Source organism: Crassostrea angulata, chromosome 8 (genome assembly GCF_025612915.1).
Source record: "Crassostrea angulata isolate pt1a10 chromosome 8, ASM2561291v2, whole genome shotgun sequence".
Classification (NCBI taxonomy): domain Eukaryota; kingdom Metazoa; phylum Mollusca; class Bivalvia; order Ostreida; family Ostreidae; genus Magallana; species Magallana angulata.
Window position 1 is genome coordinate 22,795,732 of NC_069118.1, and position 13,075 is coordinate 22,808,806.

Genomic DNA, 13,075 nt, shown 5'->3' on the forward strand with positions numbered 1-13,075 from the left:
GTCTGCGCAGTTACTGGTGGACCTGAACTAATTATACATGTCAGCTACATGTATCACTGCTTAATGACGATTTGTCAGAATTCTAGTTTCGTTGTCAAAATGTTCACTCTTATATTTGAAGTGCAATATACTTTAGTTTTTAAAGACGTCGTTGTTAAGTTTAGGAAGCAGTACTTTATGACAATACTAAAAAATTGATGTCCATCAAGTAGTAAACGTTTCTTGATGGAAATATTTCTGCTTTCTTCGTCAAGAGGAATCGTTTTGCCTGATTATCTGCTGTTTGCCTTCGAATACCGCAAAGATCAAACTTTTCATGTTGAAACGCTTCTCTTTTCTTTTCCACGGTAATTTTTTTTTTTAGATCGATTATGCTCTCTCTTTCCATGTCACGGTATCTGTATTGTATTCGGTTATTTAGATGAACAGGACTCATTTTAAGTTTTCTATATCCAACATTGTAAACTGTACACATTGTATACATTATACTATACACAAGGGTTCTATACATTTTCAAATCCAATTCGTTTCAATTTGATTGACATTTTTTCATTTTACACGAATACAGAAAACATCAGAATTGAAATATACTCTAATATATTTTTACAGAGAGACGTAACGGCTGTCGTAAATTTTTTATCTGTATTTACATTAAACTCATCAATTCAGCTAATGTCTGTCAAATCCTTTGTTAGTTTGAAACAATGACTTTTTTTAATTATGCTTACTGAATGAAATTTGAAGATCATTTGTCCAGGAAACAACAAAACTTCAAAAAACCCGATTTTCACGAATAATTAGATATGTTTAAAGAATGAGGAAATTATTTCACACTTTACTGTATATACATGTATATCACTATTGTACAATTACTACACTGATTTCAAAGGTCTGTGTTGACTTTGAACTTCACAACTTCAACGTATTTACATTCGAAATTAATATTAACTAATCGACAGTTTAAAGTATATGTCATGAATAAACAAGTTTCTAAAATGACTGGGTTGAATAAAACAGGATGGGTTTCTTTGATCTTTTAAAATCTGTAATAATTAATAAGATATATATACAAATTCTTACCGATCTCCATTGTCGTAGTTTTCTGACCTTTCACATAAAGAAATGTACATTTATTTTCATTTAAATTTGTACATTTTCGGATTTTTAATGCTTTTGTTACAAATACTTTTTCTGATGTAGTATTATACTGCTTAAACTTGCAAAAAACCCAAAACAAAAACAAAACAAAACAAAATCTGAGAATAAAGTCATTTTTTTTTACAGTTCAATATATATATATATATATATATATATATATATATATATATATATATATATATATATATATATATATATATATATATATATATATATATATATATATATATATATATATATATTTGTTTTCCCTTGGACTGAAATGTCACACTTTCATTGGTTTAAACATAGCACGTGATTGCCTCATATATCTCTATATTTGTTCGGTGAGAAATAATATTAGGCAATATGGCTGTTATTGGCCGACGCTTCGCTTACTTATTTCGACATTTCATAGTAGTTAATACATAAACCGCATGCCGTAAGTTCTTAAAGAATTTGGAGTAGTTGCTCTTTGAAATTCTTTAAAATCAGAGTAGTTGCCCTTAGAATATTGACGTCACATTGTTTTGTCTGGAACAGAACAAAATGGCAGCGTCGAAATTTGCTCAAATCTCTGCAGAGGAAAGGGAGAAAACATTTAAAATTAAATAGCAACAAAACGTTGTAAGTAAAAATGGGTGAAGCAAAGATTTTTAAAGACTATTGAAAGGTGAGATTGGAAATTTTGAAGAGATTGGACGATACGTTAGGCATCTTGTACATGGCTTTGCGTAGATCAACGCTATTTGTGAATAAATATGTCGCTTGAAAGTCCTCGGGAAAACAAAACACTTATTAGGTTAGTTACTGACTCACTACGGAAATATATTGGGTTGATCAATCTCATAGACGGCTCGGCTTCGCCTCGCCATCTGTCAGATTGATTAACCCAATATATTTCCGTAGTGAGTCAGTAACTAACCTAATAAGTAATAATATATATATATATATATATATATATATATATATATATATATATATATATATATATATATATATATATATATATATATATATATATATATATATGAAAATAAATGTACATTTTTTATGTGAAAGTTCCGAAAACTACAACTATGGAGATCGGTAAGAATTTGTATATATTTCTTATTATTTTTTAAAGGTTTTAAAAGATCATAGAAACCAATCCTGATTTATTCAGCTCAATCATTTTAGAAACCTCAAAACTTGCATAAAAAAAAAAACAAAAACAAAACAAAACAAAACAAAATCTGAGAACAAAGTGATTTTTTTACAGTTCAATAGAGAAAGAGGGAGAGAGAGAGAGAGAGAAAGAGAGAGAGAGAGATTTCTTGAATTTGAAGATATTGTTTTTATATACAACGTTACCTTAGCACAATAAAATATACAAAATATCGCGTAACTTGAAAGAAAATGTAAGGCATTCCTAAAATGTTCTACAGAAGGAATGGGTAAATCTTATAAAAGAAGGTACTTTTTCTATCAATATACATGTACATGTATATGTCTCTAAGTTTTAAAGTGGTTTATCACATTTAAGAAATGTACGTTTTCCTGCACCTCTGATCAGAAGGTTGAAGTGAGATTTTATAATCACCCGTTTGTTGTCCGTCCGTCCGTCCGCCTGCCTATGTGCCTGCCTGCCTATCTCCCTTTCTGCCTGCCGGTCTGCCTGCCTGCCTGTCTGTCTGTTTATCCGTCCGTCATTACGTCTGCCCTCAGGTAGTGTCCAAACTGATAAATGTTTAAAAATATTTAAAAGTAATCTTCTCAAGAACTATAATTGTTACAGTTTATGAGATTATTATGCGACTATCTCATATTAGTTTAGATTAAAAAAATGTTTACACCGTGAATTCCATGCTAATACTTGGGCCCAAGGAGGGGTTTAAAATCTAACATACAAATATATAGAAGAGATGTCTTAGAATCAATTCTGTTAAATTCGGTACATTGAGAAAGAAAACGCAAATTAGCAAACACCACACTGAATATTAAATCAAATATAATAACTGCGCTAATATTTTAAATCTGTTAGTTTTTGCACTTTCTGACTTCAACATATTTTTTCCCTTTATGTGAGCTTAACGTTAACCCATGGTCTGTTAAAAGTATGTAAATATTAAATGACGTTTGCAATAAATGAAGAACTAGTAAGACCATGAGGCATTTTTTATATCTATTATCTTTAAGAGAAAAAAAAGAGAATTTCTTAAACAAATTTTTACCGATCTCCTCAGTTGTTGTACCCGGAACTTTGTATATCAAAAGATTATAGACATAAATTAAATTTATTCGTCTTTATTAATGGTTTTAGAATACTCTTTTTATTCATTATTAACTCTAAGTGATATGTATTATCAAATGCATATGCTGTAAAACTTAAAAATAATACATTTGAGAAATGAGTAAATTTTATACGATTAAAATATTATAAATCTATAGTGTTAGCATCAAATTCTTAAACATGGTATATTTTTGAACGAAATCCTTTCACATATGTTAACAAATGGAACTCGTGTAAATTGATATCTTCAAAATGATTTTCTGAGAAGAATAACCTAGTAATGAATAAAAACATAAGGTATACGGTGGTACAGGTTCATTTAATATTTGACGGTTGTTTATAACTCAGGAAAGTACACAATGGCATCTGAAACTATTGTATATGAAAAATACTATGTACTTACATTCAAGTACTTAGTAAAAGTAAATAGGCAGTAACTCCGAGAAGTGTCAACGTAATGTTTATACTGACCTTTTGTTAATTCGATCGTTGTAAGCGTGTTGCAAGTTGTCCATGGCTTAAATGAATGTGTGTGTGTGTGTGTGTGTGTGTGTGTGTGTGTGTGTGTGTGTGTGTGTGTGTGTGTGTGTGTGTGTGTGTGTGTGTGTGTGTGTGTGTGAGAGAGAGAGAGAGAGAGAGAGAGAGAGAGAGAGAGAGAGAGAGAGAGAGAGAGAGAAAGAGAGTATAAGGGTCTATCACATCATGATGTAACTTTGAATTGGTTTGAAATTTCTTTGGCTGGTAACAACGATGCCTACATTTGTCAAAACATTCAAAATAGTACTGTTTGTTTAGAAACTACTTCCATAAACGTCAAAGTAGAAGTTTTGCAATTGTTATCACAGTATGCCAAATTTTCGGTGAATTAAAATACAGGTCGTAATTTTGCCGATAGAAAGGCTTATATAAATTTGACTGTGTTTTATAAGATATTAAAATTCTTAAAATGCATGGTTACTCGGTGTGAAACATATTTAACTCAGGATGAATTTGCACATGCCCGCTATTGGTTGTTTTTTTCTTCATTAAGTTACCGCCTGTGTTGTCTTCCCGATACCATTAATCAACATTCAATGTTCAATGCACGTATTCTCATTACGTTATTCCTCTATATATGAAGAGAGATTGTTGTTAACAGCAAAAAAAAATTAACCAATCTTACTTAAAACACTTTATAGTTACCAGAATAGGATATAGACCTAAATTTCTGCAGTTTATAATTAAGGATGATTTGTAATCTGCATCACCTATAATTTTTTCCTTTAACGTTTCTCTTTCTAATCTTTCTTTCTCTTTCTCTCTCTCATTTAAGTCACGAGCAGTAATATCTAAACTTTGCCTGCTACAATCTGATTAAACAGAGGTCAGTCAAAACATTACGTCGAACCTTTTCTTGAGTTTACACTTTATTAAAGCTTCTATGTAGTTTTAAATATTTTGCTTTCATATTTTTTAAGTAAAATGTAATGTTCCATGTACCTTTGACACAACCGTGAATATGATGACACTGTGAACAATGACATATTTGGCTGCACAAGTATCCAAAATAAGGTTAAACGCACGCTGCGGAACAGTTGTATACAATGTATCCATCTGGACACTCTAGAAAATACATTAAAGTTAGTATGCATATTTTCTTGCCAACTTGAGTTTAATTGTTCAGTTCAGAATTTATAAACCAATAGATTTACATTGTTGGTACACACATCTTTACAAATGTTGCCATCGATGTAGAAATTTGCGCAACATTTATCTGCACTGTGCGATAAATAACTGTAAAAGTGACAGTATTTTAAACCGGAAGAATGACATTTAATCAAAACCAAACTATGTTTAACAATGCGACGGTTTTTTGTCGCATCCCTTAACAAATTTGAACATTTTATTTTCATTTTTAATTCTTTGCATTCATATCATTAGAATTTGTATGATAAAGTAAAAAAAATACACTTTTAATTTAATGTAGGCAATGACAAGTAAAAAGAAAATTAAAGTAGATGAAACTTTTCCTGATTGAACAACTGCCAACTAAACGTATCCACAAGAAAATTATCATATTGTAATTGATGTAAGAAAAACCATCTGGCATATTAATTAGCAAATATTAGATCAATGATTTCATTCATGTGGTTATGTTGATATATATAATTTAATCGGAGTATAGATGCATGATTTAAAGCAGGAAAGAAATGTTATATACAAAAATGGACCAGCACATGTACTTTAAAATATAATTGATCATATTCATATTTTTAAACATAGATATAAGTGTAACAAGTGTTGAATGATGGCATTCACAATCGATATATCACTCTGAATGGCTACAACTGTGTGATCAAAGAGTCGTACCATAATATACCATACCATAGTGTTTCCGTTATTTCCTAAGTCTGTTTCCATCAAATACCTTCACTCAATTTCCTTTCAGTATATAACGCGAGTACTTAAATCCGCCATCCTGCTGTTTCGTATCTAATCGCGAGAATATAAAATCGCAGACGCGTACATGAATCAGTTATCTATATTTCTTATAGTTCCCAGCCCTCAGAAAATAATAGCGAGAGGTTAAAATTTGCAAGGGGTGCTTCTCGCTATTTTACGCGGATAAAAACTCCTTGCTTTTAATTAGGAATTTACAGTAGTCTCGCTTAAATTGCAATTCTTTCGTTTCCATTGCATCTGTCTACATTTCGTTGCATTAGGGATATACAATGCCTTGTACGCCCCTGTTCCTTAGGACTTTAAAATTAATATAAATTCCAAAACTTGCAACTTTATTAAAAATCTATAAGCGTATTTCCTTGTGTTTGAATGAATGTTTCCTTGTGCATGCCTGTACCTAGATATCTAATGAAAATAATTTCTTGTTCTATTTTGAAATTAAATATTATCATAAATATTGCCTTTATTGTTTGTTATAATAAATTGTCCATTAAAGTATGGGCTAAGGTACAATAATGGGGATATCATATATCGTAATAATTTTCAGTTTTATCTCAGACAATTATTTTTTCTTTTTTTGTCATCTGATCTGAAAACTCAACAGAGTGTTTCCTTTCTAATTTTTTTTTTTTTTGGGGGGGGGGGGGTTGTCCGTCAATCTGTCCATTCATCTTTTTGTTTTTGTGTCATTTTTGAACATCTATGCCGATTTAAACAACGTTTTTTTTGTTTTCAAATAAATGCTTAGATTTTAGTAACAACGGCATTAAGGAAGAGTGTTTCAATCAAAAAGTATAGCTAGTATATGAAAACATATGCATCATAATTTGTCAGATGTCACAGACAGACTTATTTTAAAAATAGCTGGGTCTATCAGAAAAAGCTGAAACAGGAATTTTATAATTTTCAGAATACTTCATTGATATTTTTTTTTATTTTACCGTTATCTAAATTAATTTTGATAACTGCTTTAAGAAAATGAAGTTCTCTTTTCAAACAGATTTCAAGCATTCAAGGTTAATTTCCGATGTTGTTTTGTAAAGAAACTTTTCTAGTTCTTTTAAAATGTAACTGTTATATGAATAAATGATCGTTTATATAAAGGAACAGGCAATATTAATGTAGATTTTTATCAATTTTTTTATTTTGACATTTTGTATGTTAAAATTAGGTATGTCAACGACTATTCGAGAGCTCGACTATTGCTTGCTCACGACGATGATCGAGTGAAATAAAAAGAAATCTAATTGAGACATTTTTTTTCTAAACGCATTAGTTTTTTGGATACAAATAAAATTAAAAGCTTTCTTTTCTTGATATTTTTAATTAAAAAGTTAGAGTCTGTTAATCGGTGTCCCTGGTAAATTTTTTTACGGCTAAACTAATTATTGCTCTGATTTTGAAGATAAATTTATTATTTGAAATAAAAGAAGTTGGGTATACATGTTATTGAGAAAACCAGTTCATTTTTTTTTTTAAAGATTGATATCAATTTAATTAAAATGTCTGTATGCATGTAATTAAAAGTTTAATTATCTCTTTTGTTTTATAATCATTTAACTTTAAATTTGTTGATGACTTAACTTGAAAAAAAAGACATGTTTTATTTCCCTTAGTTGTTATGTAGCTCAATTTTGTTAAAGCTAACAAGTAAGACAAGCTGGGACATTTGCTAGTGGAAATATTTAGATAAAACACTTTTAGATATATTTGAAATACAATTTAAAAAAAAACCCCATTATTAACATATAATTATGATTAAAAAAATGTTTGAGTTAAAAATACTGGGAATGTTACAGTATCATTATTTGTTTTTGAAAAGAGCATATAATTTCAAAATCATCAACGAGTACTCGACTATCGTTCGACTAAAGCCCCCGAATAATCTTTTAGTCTTTCCGAGTATAACTGATATCCCTTGTTAAAATGTATAACAAAATAAACAAAGCCACTATGACTTCACACGTACGACAATAGTTTAAAACTGTATATGTTAAACGCAATCCCTTTCAAATTACATTTCGCGTTCCAAAGAAATGAATAGAATCTTTGACTTTTTAAGATCATTCTATTAAGTATAATTATATCTTATAGTTTTTTGTGTAAATTGATTGTACATGAACTAAATCAGTTTTACTCACCCGTTCAAAGCACCATATATAAAATTCATATAAACAATTCAAAATATACCTTGCGTTTTTTGGTTTGTTATGTCCTTAACAATATGTAATTTAGGCGAACTTTTATGTTTTACAGCAGTGGTTGATCCCGTTTCTGAATCAAAATAGAGAAGATAATTCTGAATGAATAGAACTTATATAGAATATACACTGACGTTTTGCAAAACAATTTTACAATTAAATACAAAAATGAAAATATTAGGATATAACCATTCATTTTTTTATATAAATCTAAAATGACATGATAGAATAAAGCAGAGTGAAGTAATTGAAAAGTACTCTATAATTCGTACCTTGAGATTCGGTGTTTAAAGTGCAACCAAACGCATGATCACATAGCGAACATTCACACACTTGACTACAGTAAACTCCGTATGAAGGTGGGGGACACTTATTAGAGCAGTGAAATCCAAAATATCCTACAGGGCAATCTACAATTATCAACAGATATGATAGAGACATCATAGAAAGTAATATCTTAAAAAGTTAAAAGAAATGAAATGTTTAGACTTTTTTTTCAACAACGTATCAAATACCTCTACACACGTTTCCAACTTTATATGTATTGTATCCACAGTATTCGGTAACATTACAAGCAGCTCTATCAAAAAAAGTTACAAACAAGGCATTTATTAAATCAAATACTAAACAAAAAATACTATATATATATGACAAGTATTTGAATAACTACGTTTTTAATTATGCTTAAAATCAATGATAAAGATTATAAAAAACCATCAACATGTCATGAACCTGTTAATACGAGTAGCCCATGTAAAGATTATGGTAATGACGCATCTACAAGAAATATTACTAAGCATCATTGAATATTCTCTGTTACTTCCAGCAATGATATTTCCAGTTTTATGTGTCAGCTGATTTATATAGAACATTTATTTATAAACTTTTAACACAGAGGTTTCCTCATTGGAGAATACGAGGGTCATTCAAAAAAGACTTTTGCTATAGCTATATTACCTAACGTCATATTAATATTTAATTTAGTAGACATACTTAAGCAATAGCTTCAAACAATTTGGCTCCCAAAAGTTTATATATTTTTTTTATTCCTAAGAGTTATTTATAATCTAATCCTGCAAAAATGTGGTAATGGCACATGGTCAAAATTTGTATTAAGTCAGCAATAATCCATATTATGTTGAAAGTAATGTAATAATTGGCTTAAAACTAAATAATACGGAAATCTCAAATTATGAATTGCCATGATATTTTATGTACCAAATAACGACGGGATATATAGTTTTTTTTTAACAGATACCAGCAACTAAAGACAGATAATCCTCTTTAAAATTGACTAAAACCATTGACGTCGCCGCGTGTCAAGGTGCAACCAAGTATAAACGATATGGATTTAACTCGGGAAAAAGTCTATACAAACTGTGAAAATGCTCAATGGTCAAAAAATGAAGTAACAAATTATTTTCACAGTCGTGTTTAATTGTACTGCATTTTTTGGGGTGGTGGTATTTGTATTTTGAACATAAAAAAAATGAATTAAAATAGAATATCTATTAATATTTTATCAAAAGAATGAACAACGTCATCTGACTTCATGGCTTTTCCTACAGTAAACGAAGAAACATGAAAATGAAAAAGAAAATGAAAACTTCGAGGAACTTACTTATGATTCTTTTGGAAAGCCGCATGGTACCCCTACATTATTATGATAGTTTACTATATAATATGCTCACAAAAATGTCCCAACAAAAATAATAACCACTTGATTTCCCTGAAAATTCTTTATCACACCACAATAATTATGATTGTACCTACACACAATTATTGAAATATGCTCCAAGTAAAAATATTAACGAAATATATAATATCACACACTAAAAAGAAACTATAAATCTATCTTGCAAAGAGTTTTAATATTGTAAATTTCACAACAAAAATTATTCCCCGGCTACCATTATTATTGTGTAATGACAATAATAATCTTGCCTAGAAGACATTATTATTGTTGGTGGAAAGATTTGGACGCTTGGAAAGAAACGTTTATATGATTTTGAATCACAAAAATAATTTCTACCTTCTTTCGGGCAGAGATAGTTATTTTGGCGCTTGAAATACAAACGCTTTTACAACGAAGATAATCAAATGTGACGTCACTAAAAAGTGAAGGTAATGCGGTGTAAACAAATGGTGAATGACTAAGATAAACATCATTAATATGTTTATATGCGTGTATTTCACACAGACGTGTAAGAGTAATAATTAGTACGTTCAACACCAATGCCAGAAAGTTTAATGATGAGCATTTAAGTGTATTTATGACTGTTTAAAAGATTCATAACCCAAACTGCAGTGTATAATCACCCGCTCTCTGACCTTACGTTAACACTGGTGGGTAACGCTTACTAAGTTAATTATACTAAGCTTAAGTTGTAGTTTACTATTTCAACTTGCGTTGGGTTACACCAGCACCCTGCTCCTATTTAACTTAATAGCTTTTGCGTGATGCATTAAATAAAGTATCACATGAAGCGGTAAATTTAGACAGTGATATTTTAAGCTGCAGATCTGTAGCTTTCTGATTGAAAAAAAATGGATAGACAAACCAAAGATTGTCTCTTCGAATTTTTTCAACCAGAGAGCTATGATATTTTTAGTTCAACTTCAAAGTCAGAAAGTTATTAATACATATATTTAATTGTAGTTTATCCACACTGTATTGTATATCCCCTCCACTCCCCAGCACCGTAGTTAACATTGGTTGTCAGTTGTGAAGTAATTTAGTTAAATAATTTATTATGAAACATGCATACAACACATAGTGTAGCACATAGCGTAGTGGTTAAAAGCATACGGCTATACGATAATAACCCCACATTGGTCACTTAATGTTGCGTGTTATGCGTTTTAACAACGCATTTTATCCATATTGTCTCAGTCCTTCTCACTAAAATTGGGTACCGACATTAGCTGAGAGTTGAACCTGTAATGGATCGGTGTCCTGTAATGTCTCTGCTTTGCATTATGAAAAACTGGGAATATGCTGTATTAAGCACCAGCCTTATGCACTGTCATGGCTCGGAGAAGGGTTGAAAACAACACGATTGATTGACAGAATGAAATGGAAAGAACTTTAGTAGCTGTATACTTTAGGTTTTATGTTGGTTTTAAATGTGTAAATTTTTATAAGCAGTCCAAAAAATAGTATTGTTTATAGATACATGTATGTGAGTCTACCCTTTTACATACATCAAGCAATGCATTAAAATATGTGGGGAAAGATATGAAAAGTGGATATTGGCCACAGTAGCATAGCTTTAGAACTTCTGACTAATGTTGCGGGGGTCCAGGGTTTAATACTCAGTCTGATAATATCTTTTTATTGTACATTTATTTATATGCTTTTTCCTCCTTTCTTACTACAATATAAACAAATTCCACTTGTGTAGAAACAAATCACCTTCTCCTTAATTGTTAAAATTGTACCTCATCCAAGTATGTCTGATGATATATAGAACATAACGCACGCTTTTCTGACCCAATCAAAAGTTCTGCACCAAGCAAATGTCATAATTCAATAGAGTATTAAGCGATTGCTGATTGGATGAAAAAAGGATTATTCAATGCGCGTAGATATTTTTTATTCTTTTAAAGCAATTTTGATCAAGGATGCATCTATTTCTCATTTAAGGTGGCTCTCTTCACATCAAAATAGTTACAAAAACATTACTGATGATAGATAGATAGATAGATAGATAGATAGATAGATAGATAGATAGATAGATAGATAGATAGATAACTAGAACTGTAGATAGATATACAAGAATATTAGTGTGAAAGTAAAATAGTTGAAAAATATGCAATTTTGGATTTAAAAAGTATTTTCAAAACTTTAATTCAATAAATATGATCAAAAGGCCCAGGTGGATTCGAACTCATGATCTGCAGTTCACAAGCGTGATACTTTAACCACTGAGCAATGATAATATACAGCCAAATCGATTCACCGTAAATAACGTAGTATTGAAAATAAATCAATTATTATAATGGGTAATGTAAATAAGCACTTATCAAACTTTTAACAAAAATCATTATATGTGTGTTTTGGTGGGGGTCGGGTGGGGTGGGAAGAGGTATAGTACATTGAAAATTGTGTTTAAATGGTATTTTGTTAACCCCCCACCCTTTGTTTTTGCATCCTTCCCAAACAGGCGGTTTTCTGGGAGCGAGTTAGTTTTAAGTTGCTGTACTGTTGTAAATAACTAAGAATTATGTCTGCTACGACAAAACATAAGGGAGTCCCTAAACCTTTGTGCCTAATAAATTAGAGACAACCAAATAGCATGCGATTAAAAAAAACGTACCTCGCATAATGACTATCCTTACTGTCTATCATCCATGAACTAAAATGAAAATTCAGTTGCACATGCGCAATATTTCAAGCTTCTAAATGATAATCTCTGCACCAAATGAAGGTAGAGATTCAGAATCAGATAAATGTTTCTTTTCAAGCGTTTAAATCTTTCCACCAACAATAATAATGTGTTCTTGGCAAGATTATTATTGTCAGTACACAATAATAATGATAACCGAGAAATAATCTTTATTGTGAGATTTACAATAATAATCTTTGCGAAATAGTTTTGTTGTTTTCTCTTAGTGTGAGATATTATAATTTTGACATTTTTGTTTAGAGCAGATTAATAATTGTGTGCGGGTACAATTATAAGTATTGTGGCATGAAAATAAAAATGTAAGGAAATGTAAGGAAGTAATTATTTTTTTAGTAGGACATTTTTATTGTGACCATATTATATAGCAAAATATAATTATAATGTGGGGATACAATACGGCTTTCCATATAAAGCAAAAACCTATCAATAATTTTACGAGTGTTGCTTTTATTAAAGAAATATACATTAAAAATCAGGTACGAATTCTTTTATTGAACATCAGAACATTACACATATAGAAATAGTTTGAAAATGATGAAGAACAACATGAACTGCTGACGTCACGAATACATAGCTATAGTATCAGGATAAGTAGAAAATTTCAACCGTAAGAA

At 30.2% G+C, this 13,075-nt stretch overlaps 1 protein-coding gene across 1 annotated transcript; it reads right to left on the reverse strand.

Annotated features, from left to right (window-relative positions):
* Positions 1 to 8,030: 8,030 nt before the first annotated feature.
* On the reverse strand, positions 8,031 to 8,924 carry LOC128160795 (uncharacterized). Its single transcript, XM_052824123.1, has 4 exons — positions 8,785 to 8,924; positions 8,568 to 8,632; positions 8,325 to 8,462; positions 8,031 to 8,125 (listed from the first exon to the last, which is right to left on the reverse strand). The coding sequence occupies exons 1-4, from the start codon at positions 8,922 to 8,924 to the stop codon at positions 8,031 to 8,033; spliced, it is 438 nt and encodes a 145-aa protein (XP_052680083.1).
* Between the last annotated feature and the right edge of the window lie 4,151 nt (positions 8,925 to 13,075).